Raw genomic sequence first — 18,377 nt, forward strand, 5'->3', positions numbered from 1 at the left:
TAGTGGCGACTTTTTGATTTAGTCGCTTCAAGAAAGTCTGATCTTTTTGCGGCAAACCTTTAGTGGCGACTTTTTTATCATTTGGAGCGACTAAAATCGCCATGAAAAGTTCTAATTTTTTTTTTTTTTTTTGTAGAGAATGGACTGTGGGCTAGCGCCTGAGAATAATTTGGGCCAAAAGAGTCAAATTGCGGTATTAACCCAAACATGAGCCAAGCAAATTCAGGTCATTCGCACAAATGTCGTTATTCGGGGGTGGGCTTCAATTTTCCCCCCCTCAAATTGCTGGTCTTTAATTTTTGTCCTTTGGCATTTAAGTGGTCGACAATACCCCTGAGATTCTGGGTTCTAATTAGGGGTGGGCGTTCGATTTTTCGGTTCGGTTTTATCAAACTTCGGTTTGGCTATTTGGGGTTCGGTTTTTTGAAGATGGACACCGAACACCGAACCAAACTAGTTCGGTTCGGTTCTTTCGGTTTCGGTTTTTTAAAGTTCGGTTCGGTTTTTTTAATTCGATTTTTTTGATATAATATTAGAAGAGATTCCATTAACACTAATTCATATTCTCAAAAGCAATAAAACATAAAACTGATAAATTGAAATCAAAATCAAACAAACAGGATACACAAGAACAGAAAACTATAATCATGACATAGGATTACTAAGTGTTATATACATACCGTAAGAATAATTAAGAAAACACATAAAGGACATACATTAATCCTAAAGAGACATCCTAGTTACCTTTCTTTGTTAAAGATATTTGATTTTTTTCAATTGAAGTGGAAAATTAGGGATACAAATGCAAAAGAGAACTTATTACAATTGAGTTTTTTTTTTGCTTTAAACTTAATGGGCCTGGACTATTTTTTTTTTTTTGGGTAATGTATTAAATTTCGGTGCGCGTTCGGTTTTATCAAACTTCGGTTCGGCTATTTCTGTTTCAATTTTTTTACGGTGGACACCGAACCAAACTAGTACGGTTCGGTTCGGTTTTTCAGTTTTCGGTATTTATGCACAGCCCTAGTTCTAACTTTGAGATTATTAAAAAAAAAAATCACAAGGCAGAATTTTGTAGCAAATTAGGCCTATTCGAGCAAAGGATTAACTTATGTAGAATCCCAGCAGAGTAAAAAAAAATCGTAAGGAAAGTTATACCTTAAGGTATAATTTATATATATAAGTTATGCCTTAACTTTACCCCTTGTCCAGCATAACTTTTGCCTTAGACATAACTCGGAACTACAGAAGTTATGCCTTATAAGGCCTAACTTGGAACTACATCACGACTAAGTAACTTGGAACGACATCAAAACTCAGAACTACATAAGGCCTAACTTTTGCGTAACACTGCCTTCCGAAATTATCTTTTTACTGAGCCGGAATTTGAACCCAAAATATTGGGATATTTTCGACCGCTTTTTTAGACGAAGGGCAAAAAGTAAAGATCAACAATTTGAGGGGCAAACATTAAAGACCATCGCGTTCGAAGGACAATCCGTGCAAAAAATGAACAAATTCCTAATGACTAGTTAGTGTCCTTTTCCCAAAATTATAGGAGATTTTTACATGATAAATTACTTCTCTAAGAGTATTATCATAAATGATAGTACTTTTAGTTTATTTCTAAAATGACAGATCTTTTATGAATTTAACAAATCTTAATTCTTAAGATAACTCACGGATAAAGAAGGACCACCAATTAAGGAATTCATTTTAAATCTTGATTAATCATACCATGTCTCTTTCATCATCGTCATCTTGTTCACTAATTTAAAAATTATTATACGCCTAGTCGTATAATCCTAATCTTTTCTCTTTCATCATTATTTCTCCACTATTTAAGAAATTTGTTTACCATTAATGATCCTTTTTTTTTTCAGCTTGGTTTTAGTATATGTTATACCATGTATATTTTTATTATACCGTGTATATACACGGTATAATAAAAATATACATGGTATAACATATATAAATACATATGTGCAGTGGCGGAGCCATGCCAAAAAATTACACTATGTAAATACTTAAGAAAAACTTTTTTATGTATATATACTATGTGTTGATCCCTCTTAATTTCGTCGTATATTTACTTTTTTATATTTTGACACTCGTTCCTAAAAATTCTAGTTCCGCCACTGCATATGTGGTATAATAAAATATGCATGGTATAACATATAAATACATATGTGGTATGATAAAATATGCATGGTATAACATATATAACCATATGGTATAATAAAGATATACATCGTATGTATGTGTGTGTTTATATACATAATGATAAAAATAAATAATAATAATAATAATAATTAGTAGATGTGCATTATATTTTATACATACCACTGATACATGTTTTATTACATATTATAATTATTGAAATAGAAAACATGCAAGTACCACCAATTAAAGTTATAACATGTTAAAATGAGAATATTCAAAGGACCAAAAGGAAGAATTTGCATGTATATTATATAAGAAAGAAAGACACGAAAAAAAAAAAATGACAAAAGAGAATGGAATCGCTGTTGTGGGAGATAAAACTACACCCGAAAAATAGGATCCGACTAAAATTTAGAGATTTTATTTGAAAGTTGTTTTATGTGTTAATATTTAGTTGTCATGGAATGATAACTAACTAATGTTGCTACTATTATGCAAATATTCTTAAATACTGCCTTGTACTAATTTTTGGGCAATTTGCAGGATTGCCCTTCGCTGGGGGTGGTCTTATTTTTTTAGCCCTCAAATTGGTGGTGTTTAATTTTTGTCCTCTGCCTTTGCAAATTCTGCCTTAGAATTTGTACGGACAGTTTTGCAAATTCTACCTTAGACAGAATTTGCAAAGACAGTGGACAAAAATTAAAGACCACCAATTTAAGGGACAAAACATAAAGACACCAATTTCACGAGCAAAAATTAAAGACCACCCCAAATGAAGGACAATCCGTCAAAAAAAAAAAAAAGAAGATGTTTATTCCCCAAATTATAGACCACATCATTTGAAGGGAAACAGTGCAAGCCCTCTACGCTCATCCCTTAAAAGGCCCGCCTAACCAGCCCGAGACCATTTTTTTATGCGGACTGTCCTTCAAATGCGCTGATCTTTAATTTTTATCTCTCAAATTGTTGGTCTTTAATTTTTGTCCTTCGGCTAAAATTTTTAGGTTTCGGGTTACAACCCCGTTCAGTCAAAAATTTTAAAAAATTTGTTCAGGTAGAACTTGAATTTGCAAGTCAAAATTTTGCCAGAATTTCGCAGGCAAAACTCTGCCTTTGCAAAATTCTGTCGGCAGGCCTAACTTTAGCTTAAATAGGCCTAAGTTTGCTATAAAACTCCGCCTTGCAATTTTTTGACTGAGTCGAGATTTGAACCCCAAAACTCATGATATTAAGCGAGGGATAAAAATTAAAGACCACCAATTTGAGGGCTAAAAATTAAAGACCACCCCAAAATAAGGACATTCCTGCGAATTGCCCGCCCGAGACCAGCAAGGCCCAAAAAGTTCTGGACTGGCTCAGCATGTTCCCACTTCCCAGTCGATAGAAGCATATTCTTCCTTACTTATCCGGGTCCTTTTCGTAAATCCAAAATTCTGCAGCTTTCTTCATATTAAAATCTATTTATGTATATTTATAAATTATATATTTTTTTTCTCCCTAAAAATAAGGTTCAGAGCAGAGTCACAAAAGTAGGGTTGATCGATCAAACTGACTCTGCCTTGTTCTCCAAGTTGTCAATTTTAATTAATCAAACTCACCCTCACTGACGCACTTAGAAATCTCAATGGTTTCGTGTGTTTGATGATCGATTCCGAGAAACAAACTCAATGGCTCTCCCTCTCGGCAAACTCACTATCATCGTTGGTGCTGGTTCGTTACTCTCCTTTACTGTGTCTATATTTATTTGTTTGCATACACGTGTTAATAGTCACTATTGCTAGAATTTTAGTTACTACACTTTAGACTCTAGGTGAATAGGATGTGTAGCGCTTATTATGTTATCTATGGGGAACTCTTTTGTTGCTATCACAAAACTTGCAAATTTAGCGGTTTCCTAAACCCTAGGGGTCGTTTGGTAGAGAAAATAATAATGGTGTTAGCTTTGCTATTATTTAATCCCTAGATTATTTGGTAGTATTTTCAACCTATGTATAACTACTCTCTCCGGTCCCAAAATAAGTGTCACCTTAGCAAAAATCACATCCATTCATAGATCAATAAGTACAATGTGGGGTTTAGTAAACTACCCCTATTTATTAGAAGTTTTTTTTTTTCCAGAATTGAGCAATATTAAAGAGGACTACTTTTTTAATTCTAAGGGCATAGTTGGAAACACTTGCCAATTTTTGTCTTGAATTCCTAAGGTGACACTTATTTTGGGACAATTTTATTTCTAAGATGACACTTATTTCGGGACGTAGGGAGTATTGGTATTAACTTTGATACTCCCTCTGTCCTAAAATAAGTGTCGCTTTAGCAAAAATAATCTGTCCCAAAATCAATGTCGCTTTAGGAATTCAAGACAAAAAAATAGTAATTGTTTTCAACTATACCCTTATATTAAAGAACTACTTCTTTTTAATAGTGCTCAATTCTCAACCTGCAACGGTGGCTCAGTTGGTTGAGCAAGGGGCTACCATAATAGAGGTCTCAGGTTCAAAACCCCTTGCATACGATAGCAGGGGATTTGCCTTATGGGTTGAGCTCGTCGCATGGGGCTTGCCTAGTGCGGGTTATCTCTCTTGTGTGGTTTACAAGCTATTTGCACAGGAGTGGGGTTTACCCTGTGCGCGCGCACCCGAAGGGTAGCTGTTGCGGGGCCCCTTGTCATAAATATGTAGTGCTTAATTCTTAATAAACATCTAATAAATATGGGTAACTTAGTAAACTTTACCTTATATTTATTGTTTTTCTTAATGGGCGTGAAATGAGCTAAATCGACACTTATTTGGGACGAAGGGAGTATTATTTAATCCCTTGTTTGGTAGTGTTTTCAACCTATGTAGAGGTGAGGAGGGTCAATGACCGGATGATGACGGTTAAGTTAGTTGTGGAAGGGTTTACCTTGGAACATTATTAGTGCTTACGCGCCATAGCGTTGGCTTGGACGACGAGGAGAAAGGCAGGTGCTTTTGGGAGGATTTGGATGAAGTGGTGGGAGGTATACCGCCCACGGAGAAGTTATTCATAGGAGGAGATTCAATGGACACATCGACTCAACCTCGGGGGGTTATGATGATGAGCATGGAGGTTTCGGCTTCGGAGTCAGGAATGGAGGAGGAGTATAACTTCGGATTTCGCTCAAAGCTTTTGGATTAGGTGGTAGCCAACTCAAGTTTCCCGAAGAAGGAGCGCACTTGGCAACCTTTCGTAGTTCGACGGCCGCGACGCATAGACTTTTTTGCTCCTTTAAAAGAGGATAAAGGTCTTTGTAAAGACCGGCAAGGTCATTCCGAGCGAGAACCTTACGACCCAACATAAGCTTTGACGGATCTGGGATTACGAGAAAGAAGAAAAAGAGGGTCGCGGACGACCGGCCAAGGATCGGGTGGGGAGTCCGACTTTGTCGAAGGCCCGGTGAGGGGGGAGAAGTTGATGGCTATGGGGCCGTTGGGACAGTTAGGGGGAGACGTGAGCGTACGTGGGATACGATGGCGAGCCGCATGGGAAACGACTAGAGATGCCCCAGGAGTTCTTGAGAGGCGCCATGGCAGCGCGGCGGAGGCGCGGTGGAATGGAGAGTCGGGCGGAAAGGTGGAAGCAAAAGAAAGTATGTGGCGTACGCGGGTTGGTAGACAAAGATGATGAGGAGAAGCGGACGAATAGGAAAGGTATAAGATTGCGAGAGGAAGCGAAGTTGGCGATTACGCGCAAAACGGCAGCTTTCGAACGTCTATGCGAACTAGAGGACAAAGGCGGGGATAAGAAGTTGTTCAAGCTAGCCAAGGCGAAGAGAGAAAGGCACGGACTCCGGATCGAGTAAAGTCGTGCCGTGTCAAGGACGAGGATGGCAAGTGTATTGGCAGAGGAAGCTCTCATTAGACGGAGACGGCAACATACTTCCATAAACTCTTGAACGAGAAAGGTGATGAGACATCAGTGTCGGGAGATTTGGAGTACCCGAGAGGCGTCGCGACTTTCGGGGTATCAGAGAGTATAAAGTGGAGTGAGGTTAAGGGTGATGTTCGGCAGGATGTGCAGGGAAGAGCTACGGTGTCCCGACGAGATCCCCCGGGGAGTTTTGGAAGAGTGCGGGCAGGTAGGTTTGGAGTGGTTGGATTGTTTAATGTTATTTTTAAGACGGCGAAGATGCTCGAGGAATGGAGGTGGAGTATGATGGTTCCTTTGTATAAGAACAAGTGGTGATATTCAAAGTTGCAACAACTATAAAGGGATCAAACCGCTAAGCCATACTATGAAAGTTGGGGGAAAGGGTGTGGAGATGAGGGAGAAGAGGCGTGTCCATTTCGCAGAACCGCCGATTCACGTGTCTGGGCGTCGACTACGAAGCCATCCATCTTGCGAGGAGACCGTGGAGCAAAGATAGGAGAGGAAGAGGACCGCACATGGTTTTCATCGACCCAGGAAAAGCTTATGACAAAGTGCCAAGAGAGGTTCTACGCTGAGATGCGGGAGGCCGCAGGTGTACCCGTAGCGTACATTAGGGCATGGTATCAAGACATGTATTTATGGAGCCAAGACCACGGGAGAGGATACTCTTAGCCCATTTTTATTTGAGACTGAGCACTTCCCCGCGAAATGGAGACGGGGTTGCGCCGGGATGGCTCTTAGCCCATTTTTATTTGCTCTAGTGCATAAAATGGATTGTCTAACGCGCGAATTCAAGCCGAGGTGCCATGGTGTATGTTATTTAAGCCCATCCGGATGACATAGTCTTGATCGACGAGACACGCGGCGGAGTGAACGCTAAGCCGGGAGGTTTGGACACAAACTCGGAGTCTAAAGGGTTCAAGTTGAGTAGGACCAAGACAAGAGTACACGAGTGCAAGTTCAGTGACGCGACACATGAGCCTGGCGTGGAAGTGAGGCTTAGTACCCAGGCCATCCCAAAAAAAAAGAAGTTTCAAATATCTTGGGTCTATTATACAAGAAACGGGGATATTGACGACGATGTCTCACATCGTATTGGGCGCAGGTGGATGAAATGGAGGCTTGCTTCGTGAGCTTGTGTGATAAGAAGGTGCCACTAAAACTTAAAGGCGTGTGTTCTACAAAGTGGTTATGAGACCGACCTTGTTGTACGGGGCAGAGTGTTGGGGCTCAAAAGCTCTCACGTCCAAAAGATGAAAGTTGTGGAAATGAGAATGTTGCGATGGATGTGTGGGCACACCAAAGCGAGATAAGATTAGGAATGAAGATATCCGGATAAGGTTGGAGTAGCATCATGGAGGACAAGATGAAGAAAGCGAGGCCGAGATGGTTTGGGCATGCGAGGAGGAGAGGCACGGATGCAAAGGCGGAGGTGTGAGAGGTTAGCTATGGATGGTTTCGGTAAGAGGTAGGGGTAGGCCGAAAAGTATTAGGGAGAGCGTTAACGACGGACATGGCGCAGGTTCAGCTTACCGAGGACATGACCTTAGATAGGAGGTTTTGGAGGACTCAGATTAGGGTAGAAGGCTAGTAGGTAGTCGCTGTTTCGATCTATAGTCTATTGTCCTTTGTTTCTTGCTACTATATGTTGTTTCTTGTACTTCGATTATCTTATTTATCTGTGGTATTTCATCGCTCTTTTTTTTTTTTCGCTCTTGTATTTTGACTTATTCGCTTTCTTTAGTTTCATTTGCATTTTGCTTTGAACTGCTTGTGCTTATCTAACCTTTCTCGTTGTGTTTTCTCTTGAGCCGAGGGTCTTTCGGAAACAGCCTCCCTATCTTCCGAGATAGGGGTATGGTCTGCGTACACTTTACCCTCCCTAGACCCCATATTGTGGGATTTCACTGGGTATGTTGTTGTCGTTGTTGTTGTATAACTATTAGGTATACCCCTACTCAATGCTATTCTTATACATAGTAAACCATGACATTAATAATACCATTACTATTCCTATTCTAAATACACACTATTCAGGTTATTTAATACAACAAACCAAGCAATTAGATAAAAAATAACTAAGCATACCAACATTGCTAATCCCAGCATTACTAATACATTCTAATCACTCCTTCTCAAAAAAACAAATTATATTCTAATCAGTACTATTCTTATATAGCCTACCTAACGACCCTTAAGTGAATGCCAATTTGCAATGGAAGTACTACCGTGACTATTGTTTCATCAATTTTTACATTAATGCTGGAAAAGTTTGTGACCCGGAAATATCAGCTTTAAATAAACATCTACTTCCCTTTTTGGTTCAAAAGTAGAGTTTCTTTGTCGTTTTTGAGATGTGGAAACATCTTTCGAAAATGCGAAGGGGAAGATGCGTACCATATAGGTCATATATGGACCCTTTTCCTAGCTGGGAGCAATAACCCTTTATTAGTTTTTGGGTGTGCCTTTCATGCCTTAACAAAGTAGAAGAGTAGAAAGTTTTGGAAAACTAGGTATGATGTGAAAATAAGACAGAAGGAGAATAGCTAGACGAGATTAAAGTGATTTTATACAACTTTTGAATTTTACACATTGGGAGAAAGAACTATCTAGGGAATTTTAAGAATTGCAACTTTCTTTTATTCTGCATAATATTCATTGGTGTTAAAACAATAAAGTTAATAAGGTAAAGACAAGTGCATCGGTGGTATCGAATAACTTATCTTATATTTTGTGCAGGCATTGTAGGGTCAGTACTTGCTAAGGAAGGACGATTGCCAAGTGTCTCCGATATTTTCTCAGGAGCATTTAAGGTCTGGTTGCTATTCACTGATTAGTGTTTTCAGAGCGTTGGTTGCGTTGATTTTAGTTTCTCTACCATGTCAATTTGAAATGAGCTAAATCTAACACATTGTGTCCTCTGACTGCAGATTGCTTTGAAGGGAATTAAACAGGATAATTCAACCAATTCAACTCCAAAGCCAAAAAATGATTCTTTGCTGCAGCAGGTTTTGCAGTTTCCCCTTGCTTGTTCATTTTTGCTGCATATGGTTTTACTCATCTTTGGAACTTGTGATTTTTCTTAGTTTGTTCATTGTATGATTATGCTGGAGTTAGAATATAAAAATTTCTTGTAAACCTAAAGTTTTGCATGTCATCCTCGACAAGTGGATATCGGTTTGGAAGTTTCTTCATGGAATAGGTAGAAGGCGTGGGATATAGAAGATTGATTTTTGTATGTGGGGCATGCCATACATATGCAGTAATTTTTCAGTAGGTGTCCGGCCCATATGAGAGTCTGAGAGAGGAGATTAGGACGTCTTTTGGTCAGCATAGAAAGCTTTAGCATTTTCTTTTTGTTGGTTATTTTGGGGAACTAAACTTTGGAGGGGATCTGGGAGAAAATTTAGTTAATAACTGAAGGATGGGAAGTAGCTTGTACACATAGGAAATTGAATGGTGTATTGAGAAAGGAATGGATTAGCATATGTGGAGTATCCTGTTAAACTGCCAAACAAATGTGGCAAGGAAGCTTTGATAACAGAAGCCTGCAAGCTAGCTAGGCAGGTAGGTGATCGTGGAAGGTTTTTTGTTGATACAGAGAGGCTATTAGGAAGGAAGTTGTCTCCCCAATTTAATCATAGCCTAGTGTATCATTGCTTTCTATGAGAAGACATTATTTGTCCAAGTCTTGGACTATTTCTTTTTTCTTGGATTTTTCACCAGAGTATTATGGTTATTGAAGATAATGGTATTACTAGTGTGGGTACTTTGAACCAAGGGCTATTTTATTAGCATTTTAAGCTAAATATTTCTCTCAGTTCCAGTGTCTCTCTTATAACAACTCTCCCATAAGGCCATAACAAAAATACCACTTCATTCCTTTTTCTGATGCACTTATTTGATTAATGATAGACTTATTTTTTTTTATAACCATGGTGCCGGGCCAGCTTGGGGGCACCTCGACTAATTCCACGGGATACCTATATCTCCCACCAACAACAGGTACCTAGTAACTCTATCCACCAATGGTTAGACAGATGGGAAGAAATCACCTAGTGTTTTTGTCTCCACTGGAATGTGAACCTGAGTAAAATGATAACTTATATGTGTCACAAATAGTTGTTTCTTTACAGCGATTTTACTACTACATGCGTTTTAGTTTTCAAAGTTAAAAAGGACTGTGCCCCAGCGCTTGATGCATATGGCTTAAAATGCCCCCTGTTCCAGTTTTGCATTTTTCTAGGACAACAGTATAGGTGTCAAGGAGAAATAGGGGAGGTGGATGATTTGTTGAGCTGATGGGAGGCATCTTTTACCCAATAGCGGAGAGATGAACCAAGATTTCATGATGAACAGGGTTAGGAACTAATACTTGATTTAGACGTGCAAAATTGTCCTCTGGAAAAGGAAATGCTGAATGAATTGGTCGTAAATTATGAGATTTTGTAATCATTCGCGTTGACGGCTATCATGTTGTGAAGGAACTTGTCTCTGAAATTAACTTGGACTTAACTCATTTTTATTTTATATATTGAATGCCTACACGTGTCCATTATCTTTCCTCGTTTCTTCACCTATGTGGGCTGGTGGGCTGGACATAGGTCTTTGGCTATCTCGAGCTATTTTGTGAATAAGGATCTCTGGGCTCAAGTAAGCTCAATGTTTGCTTATTTTTATGTTTATTATATCGTGTCCATTATGAACTTGAGCTCATAGGTCTTTGGCTATCTCGAGCTATTTTGTGAATAAGGATCTCTGGGCTCGTTAATGATTGCTTAGATGTCCATGACTCAATTCATCTGACCCGTTAAGATTGCTTTGTGTTTTTTTTTTTTTTTTTTTTTACAATGGTAACATTTCTATATATTAACTGGTATACTATACCAAAATGTATAGTCCCCAAGTAGACAATTACAAAAGTAGGATCACTCTAGCTATGTTTCTTTTACAAATTGTCTAGAACATCAAAAAATATACATAGATGCTATTAAGTATCTTTCTTTTAGGTTATATATTTGATGGTCATTCGGTATTGAGATTAGAGTGAGTTCTTGGGGACATAGATGGTGCGGGAACATCATCCTAAGATTCACATTTCCGAACATGTACATAATTTCATGTCAAAAGGAGATGCTAGTCCAAGAATTATGGAGTATGCAAGGGGGGTAGTGCATTCGTATTTGAGGTTTAGGAGGAATTCTTAAATTTGAGAGGTTGAAAAATTTCGAAATTTGGTCGCTCCACAAACAAACTTCACAGGATAGACAATATGCATGGAAATGGGAGGCAGGGGAAACAATATCTTTTCAGTTAAGTCCCGTTATGAGAAGCTTCCTATCTAGGGAGGAGTCAGTTTTTCCACGTACCTCAGTATGGATCCCTAAGGTACCAAGAAAGATGTATTTTTTCACTTGGCTAGTAGCGAGTGGGGTGATCTTTATGACAGACAACTTGAGGAAGAGAAAGATTACTCTTGTAAGTTTGTTCGTCATGTGTAAAGAATCAGGAGACGATGTAAATCACCTCCTTTTGCATTGTCGGACAGCATCCTGTTTATGGTGTGACATTTTGAGATGGTCCGGGGCACCGTGAAAGAAACATTGTTCAGCTAGACTTTTATAGACGGAGGAGAAGGCACAGGGCATGGGTTGCTCCTCTAGCACTTATGTGGGCCTTACAGAGAGATGAATAGGAGAGCTTTTAAAAGAGTAGGGAAGGATCTTGTACACTTCAGGAATAACCTCTTATCCCTTATATGCTTTTGGTGCACCCATGGGAGTCTTGTTTGTATAGAAGATTGTGTGTCATTCGGAGAAAACCATGCAATTTTGTAAGGTTTTCTATTGTTTTGTATACTCCTTTTATACGGGCATGCTCTTTGCCCTTCTTTTAAAGAAACTTTTCCTTGTCAAATAGAAAAAATAATTTGGTCATTTCTATTTTTCTGCAACAATTTGAGAAGATCTTAATTTACTGTATTCAATTTTAAGATTTGCTTAAGCTATACATTTTTTAGAATTTCCCAATAGACCTGAAAATGTGCGCATGGACTGAAGTTCGAGTTTGAGCTCATTCTAAGCTCGTTCAGTTTATTGACATGAGTCGCGCTCAACTCTCAAGATTGATTTGAAGCTTGATTATGACTGGAGGTTGACTTATATGCACTCGACGTCAAGCTTGAATATGCAGACCTTGGAGGTTTGGGGTTTGCAGTTCATAGAATTAAACATTGTCTGGTGCTTGGAGATCATATAGCTTATATTCACTAAAACAGCCTTTTGTTGATTTCCTTCTCCTGTAAAACGTCCTTGTATATGGTTCAATATAATGCTTGCGCAGCTCAAAAGAAAAAGAACATTGATGTGTAGCAAGTATTTTTTGTGCCTTGTGTAGTTGCTTTACATTATCACTCCTTTTCTATAAGCTGTCAATGTTTTTCTCTTTAACCAAAAAAAGTGGTTTAATTGATTTCTAATATCAGCATACCTGATGCTCTGAATTCAAAAGGTCTCATATAGCTTATATTCACTAAAACGGCCTTTTGTTGATTTCCTTCCCCTGAAAAACATCCTTGTATATGGTTCAATATTATGCTTGTGCAGCTCAAAAGAAAAAGAACATCGATGAGTGTACAAGTAATTATTTGTGCCTTGTGTAGTTGCTTTACATTATCACTCCTTTTCTGTAAGCTGTCAATGTTTTTCTCTGTAAAAAAAGGCGGTTAATTGATTTCTAATATCAGCATACCAGCTGCTCTGATGTTCAAAAGGTCTTATTTACAGAGAATGATTTTCTTTACAGGTTAATAGCTTACGGCAGGAGCTGCAACTGTTGGCTTCAAATAGATCTGTTACAATTGTGACATCAAGTGGATCAGGTTTCTGTTACTACAGATTGTTAGTTGTATATGGAAGCAATTAAATATTCTTCCTGTACCAAAAGAAAAAAAAAAAAAATCTTCTGCCTTCAGGTGGAAACAACAAGACCTTTACCCCAGGAGTGCCTCAGGACATATCTGTTGTCATTTTCTCAATCTACTGAGACAAACTGTGGTCTCATTGTCAGTGTTCCACATGCCTTGCAAATTAAAATCTCTTTACCTGAAATACTTTTTTGTTTTGCTTCACTTGTAGCATTATTTCTTGCAGAGACCAATGATATTTTGTGATTCTATTTTACGCATTTAACTTGTTTTTTAAATTCTATTCAGGTTCTAGCAGATATACTGTAATCATTGTTGTTGTGGTGATGGGGTATGGTTATGTGTGGTGGAAGGTAACACCTTTTATTTCTTTCTGCTAGATAGAATTGTATGTCATCATAATGTTGGATGCAAAAATTATGTCTTGTAATTCACGTTCAAGTAACTAGCCTTCATTTACTGATCGACAACACCGTCCTTATTTCAAGGAATGGAGTGATCGGGTACAGATTATTTCCTTGCTCTAAGAGTTTATTGTTCCTAATATATGCCTTTTTTCCGAGAATCGTAACAGTTAAACTATATATCCACAGGTTTACTACATCCAAAAGTGTAGTGTCCCCCTCCAAATGCGTTACAACTTACATTGCCTTGACTATTACGTTATATCATAACCAGTCTAAAGCTGTAAAAATATCTACTGCCTGATCTATCATTTCCTGTTTACACCATAAGTAATATAAGTCTAGGCAGTTTAACTTCACTCTCTGCATGCTGTTTTGTTTGTCCTCAAAGCATCTTTGATTTCTCTCCTTCCAAATTGTCCACCATATACTTGCTGGGACAATATTCCATCTCTCCTCCTTTGCTGCATTTCCATCTCTGTTCCACACTTCATCACCTCTTTTATATTTCCTGGTTTCACCCATTTGATTTTCCTCATCTTGACAAAAATCTGGCAAAGCTGGTCTGTCCACTTTCAAACAAATCGTTGAACTAAAAGGCAATTGACATAGCGAATCATAGGTATATGATTTTAGTCTACTGTGCTGTGTGTGTGTGTGTGTGTGTGTGTTAATGAGGGGAGCTTTATAGTTAAATTATTTGCCTGCTAGTTCGGATGCCATAGGCTTGAATATTTTTCTTCCTGAGTTTCTTGCTAATGACTGCACCTTAGAATTGACTTGCATGCTTGTAGGGTTGGAAGCTTCCTGAATTAATGTTTGCGACCAGGCGGAGCTTATCTGATGCATGTGGCAGTGTGTCCAAACAGCTTGAGAGTGTATATACATCTATTGCTGTAAGTTCTTAATTCCTGATTTACGGTTCTTATCTATACTATTCTAAATGTACAAAGTCCCTACGCAAAATGTTGATAGACTTTTTTTTATCCTTTAAAAAAGATTTCACATTTGACAAAATTGTAATTTAATCATTTTTGTAATATTTTGACTTTGAAATCAACTGCTTCCTCTGTCCCAATTTATGTGATGCAGTTTGACTGCGCACGGAATTTAAGAAAGACAAAAATACTTGAAATTTGTCATCGAAAACAAGCCATAGACATATGTGTGACTATAAATCTCATTAAGGTAAAATGGAAATTTTAATGTTAATTTATTTCTAAATACATAAAAGTTATCATTCTTTTTAGGACAAACTAAAAAGAAAAGTCACATAAATTGGGACAGAGGGAGTAAAATTTTTGTTATTAAATCTGTCCTTATTTTAGTTATATAGAACCCCTAACTATGTTTTCTATCCCTTGGTGGGGAGGCAGTTAGTAAGTTTACTGGAGAGATATCTGTTAAGATTATGACCATTGCTTGCTTGCCTGCTGTAATGTTGTGTTCTATGAGATCTTCACCTTTTATGTTATGTTTTGGTGTCTTTGAAATTTATTGGGTCCCTTTATGTTGCCAGGCCACAAAGCGTCATTTAACTTCACGAATTGACCGCGTGGATTCTAAAATTGACGAGTGTGTGGACAATACTGCTGCAACGAGAGACGAGGTAAGGCTAATAATGGCTTGTAATTTTAGTTAAGTTGAAGCTTTGAGATTTCTTGTTGACGCAGCACCATTCAATGTATAGGTTTCTGAAATTCGAGGAAAAGTGAGAACATTTGGTGAGGATGTCCAGTCAGTACACCTTGTTGTCCGATCACTTGTGAGAAAATCTTCTTTCCATCAGCATTTCCATATGTATCTTTTTTTTTTTTTGTTATTTTTATTTCGCCTCGTTAGCAAGATTTGATTGTCTTGTGGAAATGAAAACCGCCTTTTCCTATATGAACAGGAGACAAAAATTAGTAGAATTGAAGGGAGGCAGGTATTTGAATAGGCTTGCTAATTTCATAATGTTGGTTTAGATTAAATTATGTCCATGTTATAGTCATGGTGGTATTCTGATCTGTGTAGAATGAAACAAACTTTGGCGTGGGAAAGTTGGTTTCCTTTGTTAGGAGCATTGAAACTAGTAGAGCAAAGGAGCAGATTGAGGTATGACTTGTCTTATTGTTTGATTTCTTCTTTTCCTAATTTTTTCTTCTAATAACCTGTTGTCTTCAATATGTAGGCACCCCCATCTAGCTCATCTAGACCTGCCCTTGAATTACCATCAGTAGCTCCCTCAGCACGGGTAAATTCTGAAACTATTTTCACATTGCTGGGTCAATAGTTTCGTTGTTTTATATTTAGAACTTATCGTGCTGCAGACCTAGTTCTTTCTTCCTTCTCTTGTTTGTGTTTGTTGGGGAGTTGGAAAAGTTGAATGATTTACTTATATCTATTGCAAGACCACGTTGGTTATGACTTGTCAAAGCATATCTTCAGTCATCTGGACAGGCACTCTGCTGCTTTTGTATAAATAGATTCGAAGTCCTCCAATTCACATTATAGAGTGATTTCTTTGCTTTTTATATTAGATTTTTCCAGTTTTTTTGAATGCCAATCTTGTGATAACTATGCACGGTCTATTAATAACTTGCATTTTGCTTCTTTTTTTTTTTTTTTTTTGTAGACCGGGTCTTTGCCTCCAAATTTATCAGTCGAACCACAATCTCCATCTGCTTCTAGCGTATCTCCGAAGGTTAGTTAATTGGTTAAATTTTGCAGCTATTAATTCTGCCCCATTTAAGAGTTCATTAACTTTATAGAAAAGCAGTTTTACAAGCAAAATTCTAATTTAGCTTCGATTGGATACAACATGGCACTGGGCCCTTCCCAGAGTGTAAGTACCTTCTAGAAGTATTTCAACCTTGTTCTGAACAATCTTACTACTTCAGAAGTAAAGATCTTCCAATAGTTTGTTGAGCTGGAGAATATGCTAGCTATAAATTGTTGGATGTGTTAATTTTGCTTGCACCACAATGAAAGCAAGAACGGTCTCAATATCTTTGAAACCTGCTTTCCAATTTTGGGGTTCAACAAAAAAGATTATTGAAGGTGTTTTTGTCCTACACATGAAGAAGCTCTTTATCATTTCTACTAATAAAAGGATCTAATCCTCTTTTAAACTTTTGCAGCGTCCTTTGCATGGTGCTGTATCTGCTTCAGGTCTGAAGGTAGTAATGATTTTCTTTTAAGTTTCAACCTTTTTAACCATGGCTATAGAGATCTGAAATAAGACCCTTTTTGTTTTCCTCTCTTCAGGATCTTGGAGGTATATCAGATGTAGTCGAAGTGTCGAGTGAAAGCAGTCCTCAGGTTTCCAATGCCGTTTTCACCTCAGAACAGAGGAGCAATGAGAACTCTGGTTATGGTGGTGTGTTTGGGCGTAAGTTTCCAGGCTTTGGTGCTTCTTTTCTCACAAGGAGCCGCAGTGCTATGCAGAATCCTAAGTGAGCCAGTTCATCAATCATTAAAATAATTGAACTTTTCTATGGTATATATTCGAGGTTAGTGTTGCTAGCTGCTGAGCATCTTGGCTCAGGGAGTATTTTGCCATTTTTGGATGGCCGAATTTTGTAGAGCCAATATTTACCGAGTTAAACTTAGGATACATGTTAAGTTCAGGCTAGAAATTGTCTACATACTGTTAGATAAGCTGAAGAAAGGCAAAACAGGAAATTGGACAAGGGGTTCTTCATGTCAAGTTATTTATCGCCTGCACTTCATCAAAAAAATTTATCTGCTGTTTCTGCATTTTCATTTGTCTGCAGCTTGTCATACCTAGGTCTTTGCATTCTACCTGTTGGGTTGATTTGCTGTCTGTAGTACTTAGACATGGAGCAGTTAACTGTCTCAATGAGGACTAATGTGTAGTCCAGGAACATGTACCATTGTCCGTTGGGGCATTCATGTTGCAAATGATACTCAATATGCATCAGCGGAGATGATCGTATTAATGAATCGTCCGGCTTTGACAAGGTTCTTGGCTGGTAGACATGAAAGCATACGCTTATGAAGACTTAACCTTAAGCATGGGTTACTAGTTAATTGGTATAAATGTAGTTGATTGGTATAAATGTTCACAGAACTCTCTTCACGTTCCATATGCAAATTACTTCTGCCTATTATCCAGAAATAAGTAGACTACTCATTTGCTTACAATGTTTCGGGCTAGGTAAGAAAGACCTTCACCTTTGAATGCTCTGGTGTTGGCGCTTGGCATCTACAATAATTTGAATAAGATTATTATGTAAATCCATTCCCTTCTAGATCTTACTTGATACGAATCGATTTGGGGGAAACACCAAATCAATACTTAAACGCTGAATTAAGGATAAACAAGAAATTGGGGATGAGAATTGAAGAAAAGGGGATGAGAAATAGAGGATAAAAGCTAGACCCTAATGATAATGAATCTATGGACAAACTTAAATGAGAAATAGAGGATAAAAGCTAGACCCTAATGATAATGAATCTATGGACAAACCTAAGTATATGAAACCTAGATCCTTTCAATTGGATTCAGTCAATAGAACCTAAGCTATTTGAAATCAAGTTAAGAGATATTCAATTGAATCCACAAGTGAACAATCTCTTCATGAAATCTATGGAAATGAGATTCAAAACCAACAATGGAATTCACCATTAACTAAGCTAACCCTAAACAAACTCACACTCCTTAGAGTATTCAATACATAATTCATTCAATCTAACTAATGAAACAAAGACAAGCTATATATATATAAGCTAAGTAAAGAAGACTAATGGGCAATTACAATGCTACCCTTAACAAGTAAGGGCGCTGTTTGGCTAGTCTTCTAAGTGTAGTCTTGATTGAAGGATTGGCCTTCAATGACCAAACATGTCCTCCTTGCATAGATGACCCTCTAATCAACCTCGCATGCATACGACCTTCTTGCAAGCATAACCTTCCTCACAGAAGTCACTTGCACAAATAGCCCTTTGTGCAAATAGCCACCTCCGCCTCTAAATCTCCCAACCAAGCA

At 38.0% G+C, this 18,377-nt stretch overlaps 1 protein-coding gene across 1 annotated transcript; it reads left to right on the forward strand.

Annotated features, from left to right (window-relative positions):
• Positions 1 to 3,637: 3,637 nt before the first annotated feature.
• On the forward strand, positions 3,638 to 17,313 carry LOC132067400 (uncharacterized). The gene is made up of 14 exons (XM_059460616.1): positions 3,638 to 3,873; positions 8,794 to 8,867; positions 8,985 to 9,062; positions 12,859 to 12,934; positions 13,268 to 13,332; positions 14,178 to 14,279; positions 14,903 to 14,992; positions 15,074 to 15,148; positions 15,278 to 15,310; positions 15,400 to 15,480; positions 15,557 to 15,619; positions 16,001 to 16,069; positions 16,506 to 16,544; positions 16,633 to 17,313. Exons 1-14 carry the CDS (start codon positions 3,831 to 3,833, stop codon positions 16,822 to 16,824), a joined length of 1,080 nt encoding a protein of 359 aa, XP_059316599.1. The 5' UTR covers positions 3,638 to 3,830; the 3' UTR covers positions 16,825 to 17,313.
• The last annotated feature ends 1,064 nt before the right edge of the window (positions 17,314 to 18,377 follow it).

This window comes from Lycium ferocissimum, chromosome 8, assembly GCF_029784015.1.
Source record: "Lycium ferocissimum isolate CSIRO_LF1 chromosome 8, AGI_CSIRO_Lferr_CH_V1, whole genome shotgun sequence".
Lineage (NCBI taxonomy): Eukaryota > Viridiplantae > Streptophyta > Magnoliopsida > Solanales > Solanaceae > Lycium > Lycium ferocissimum.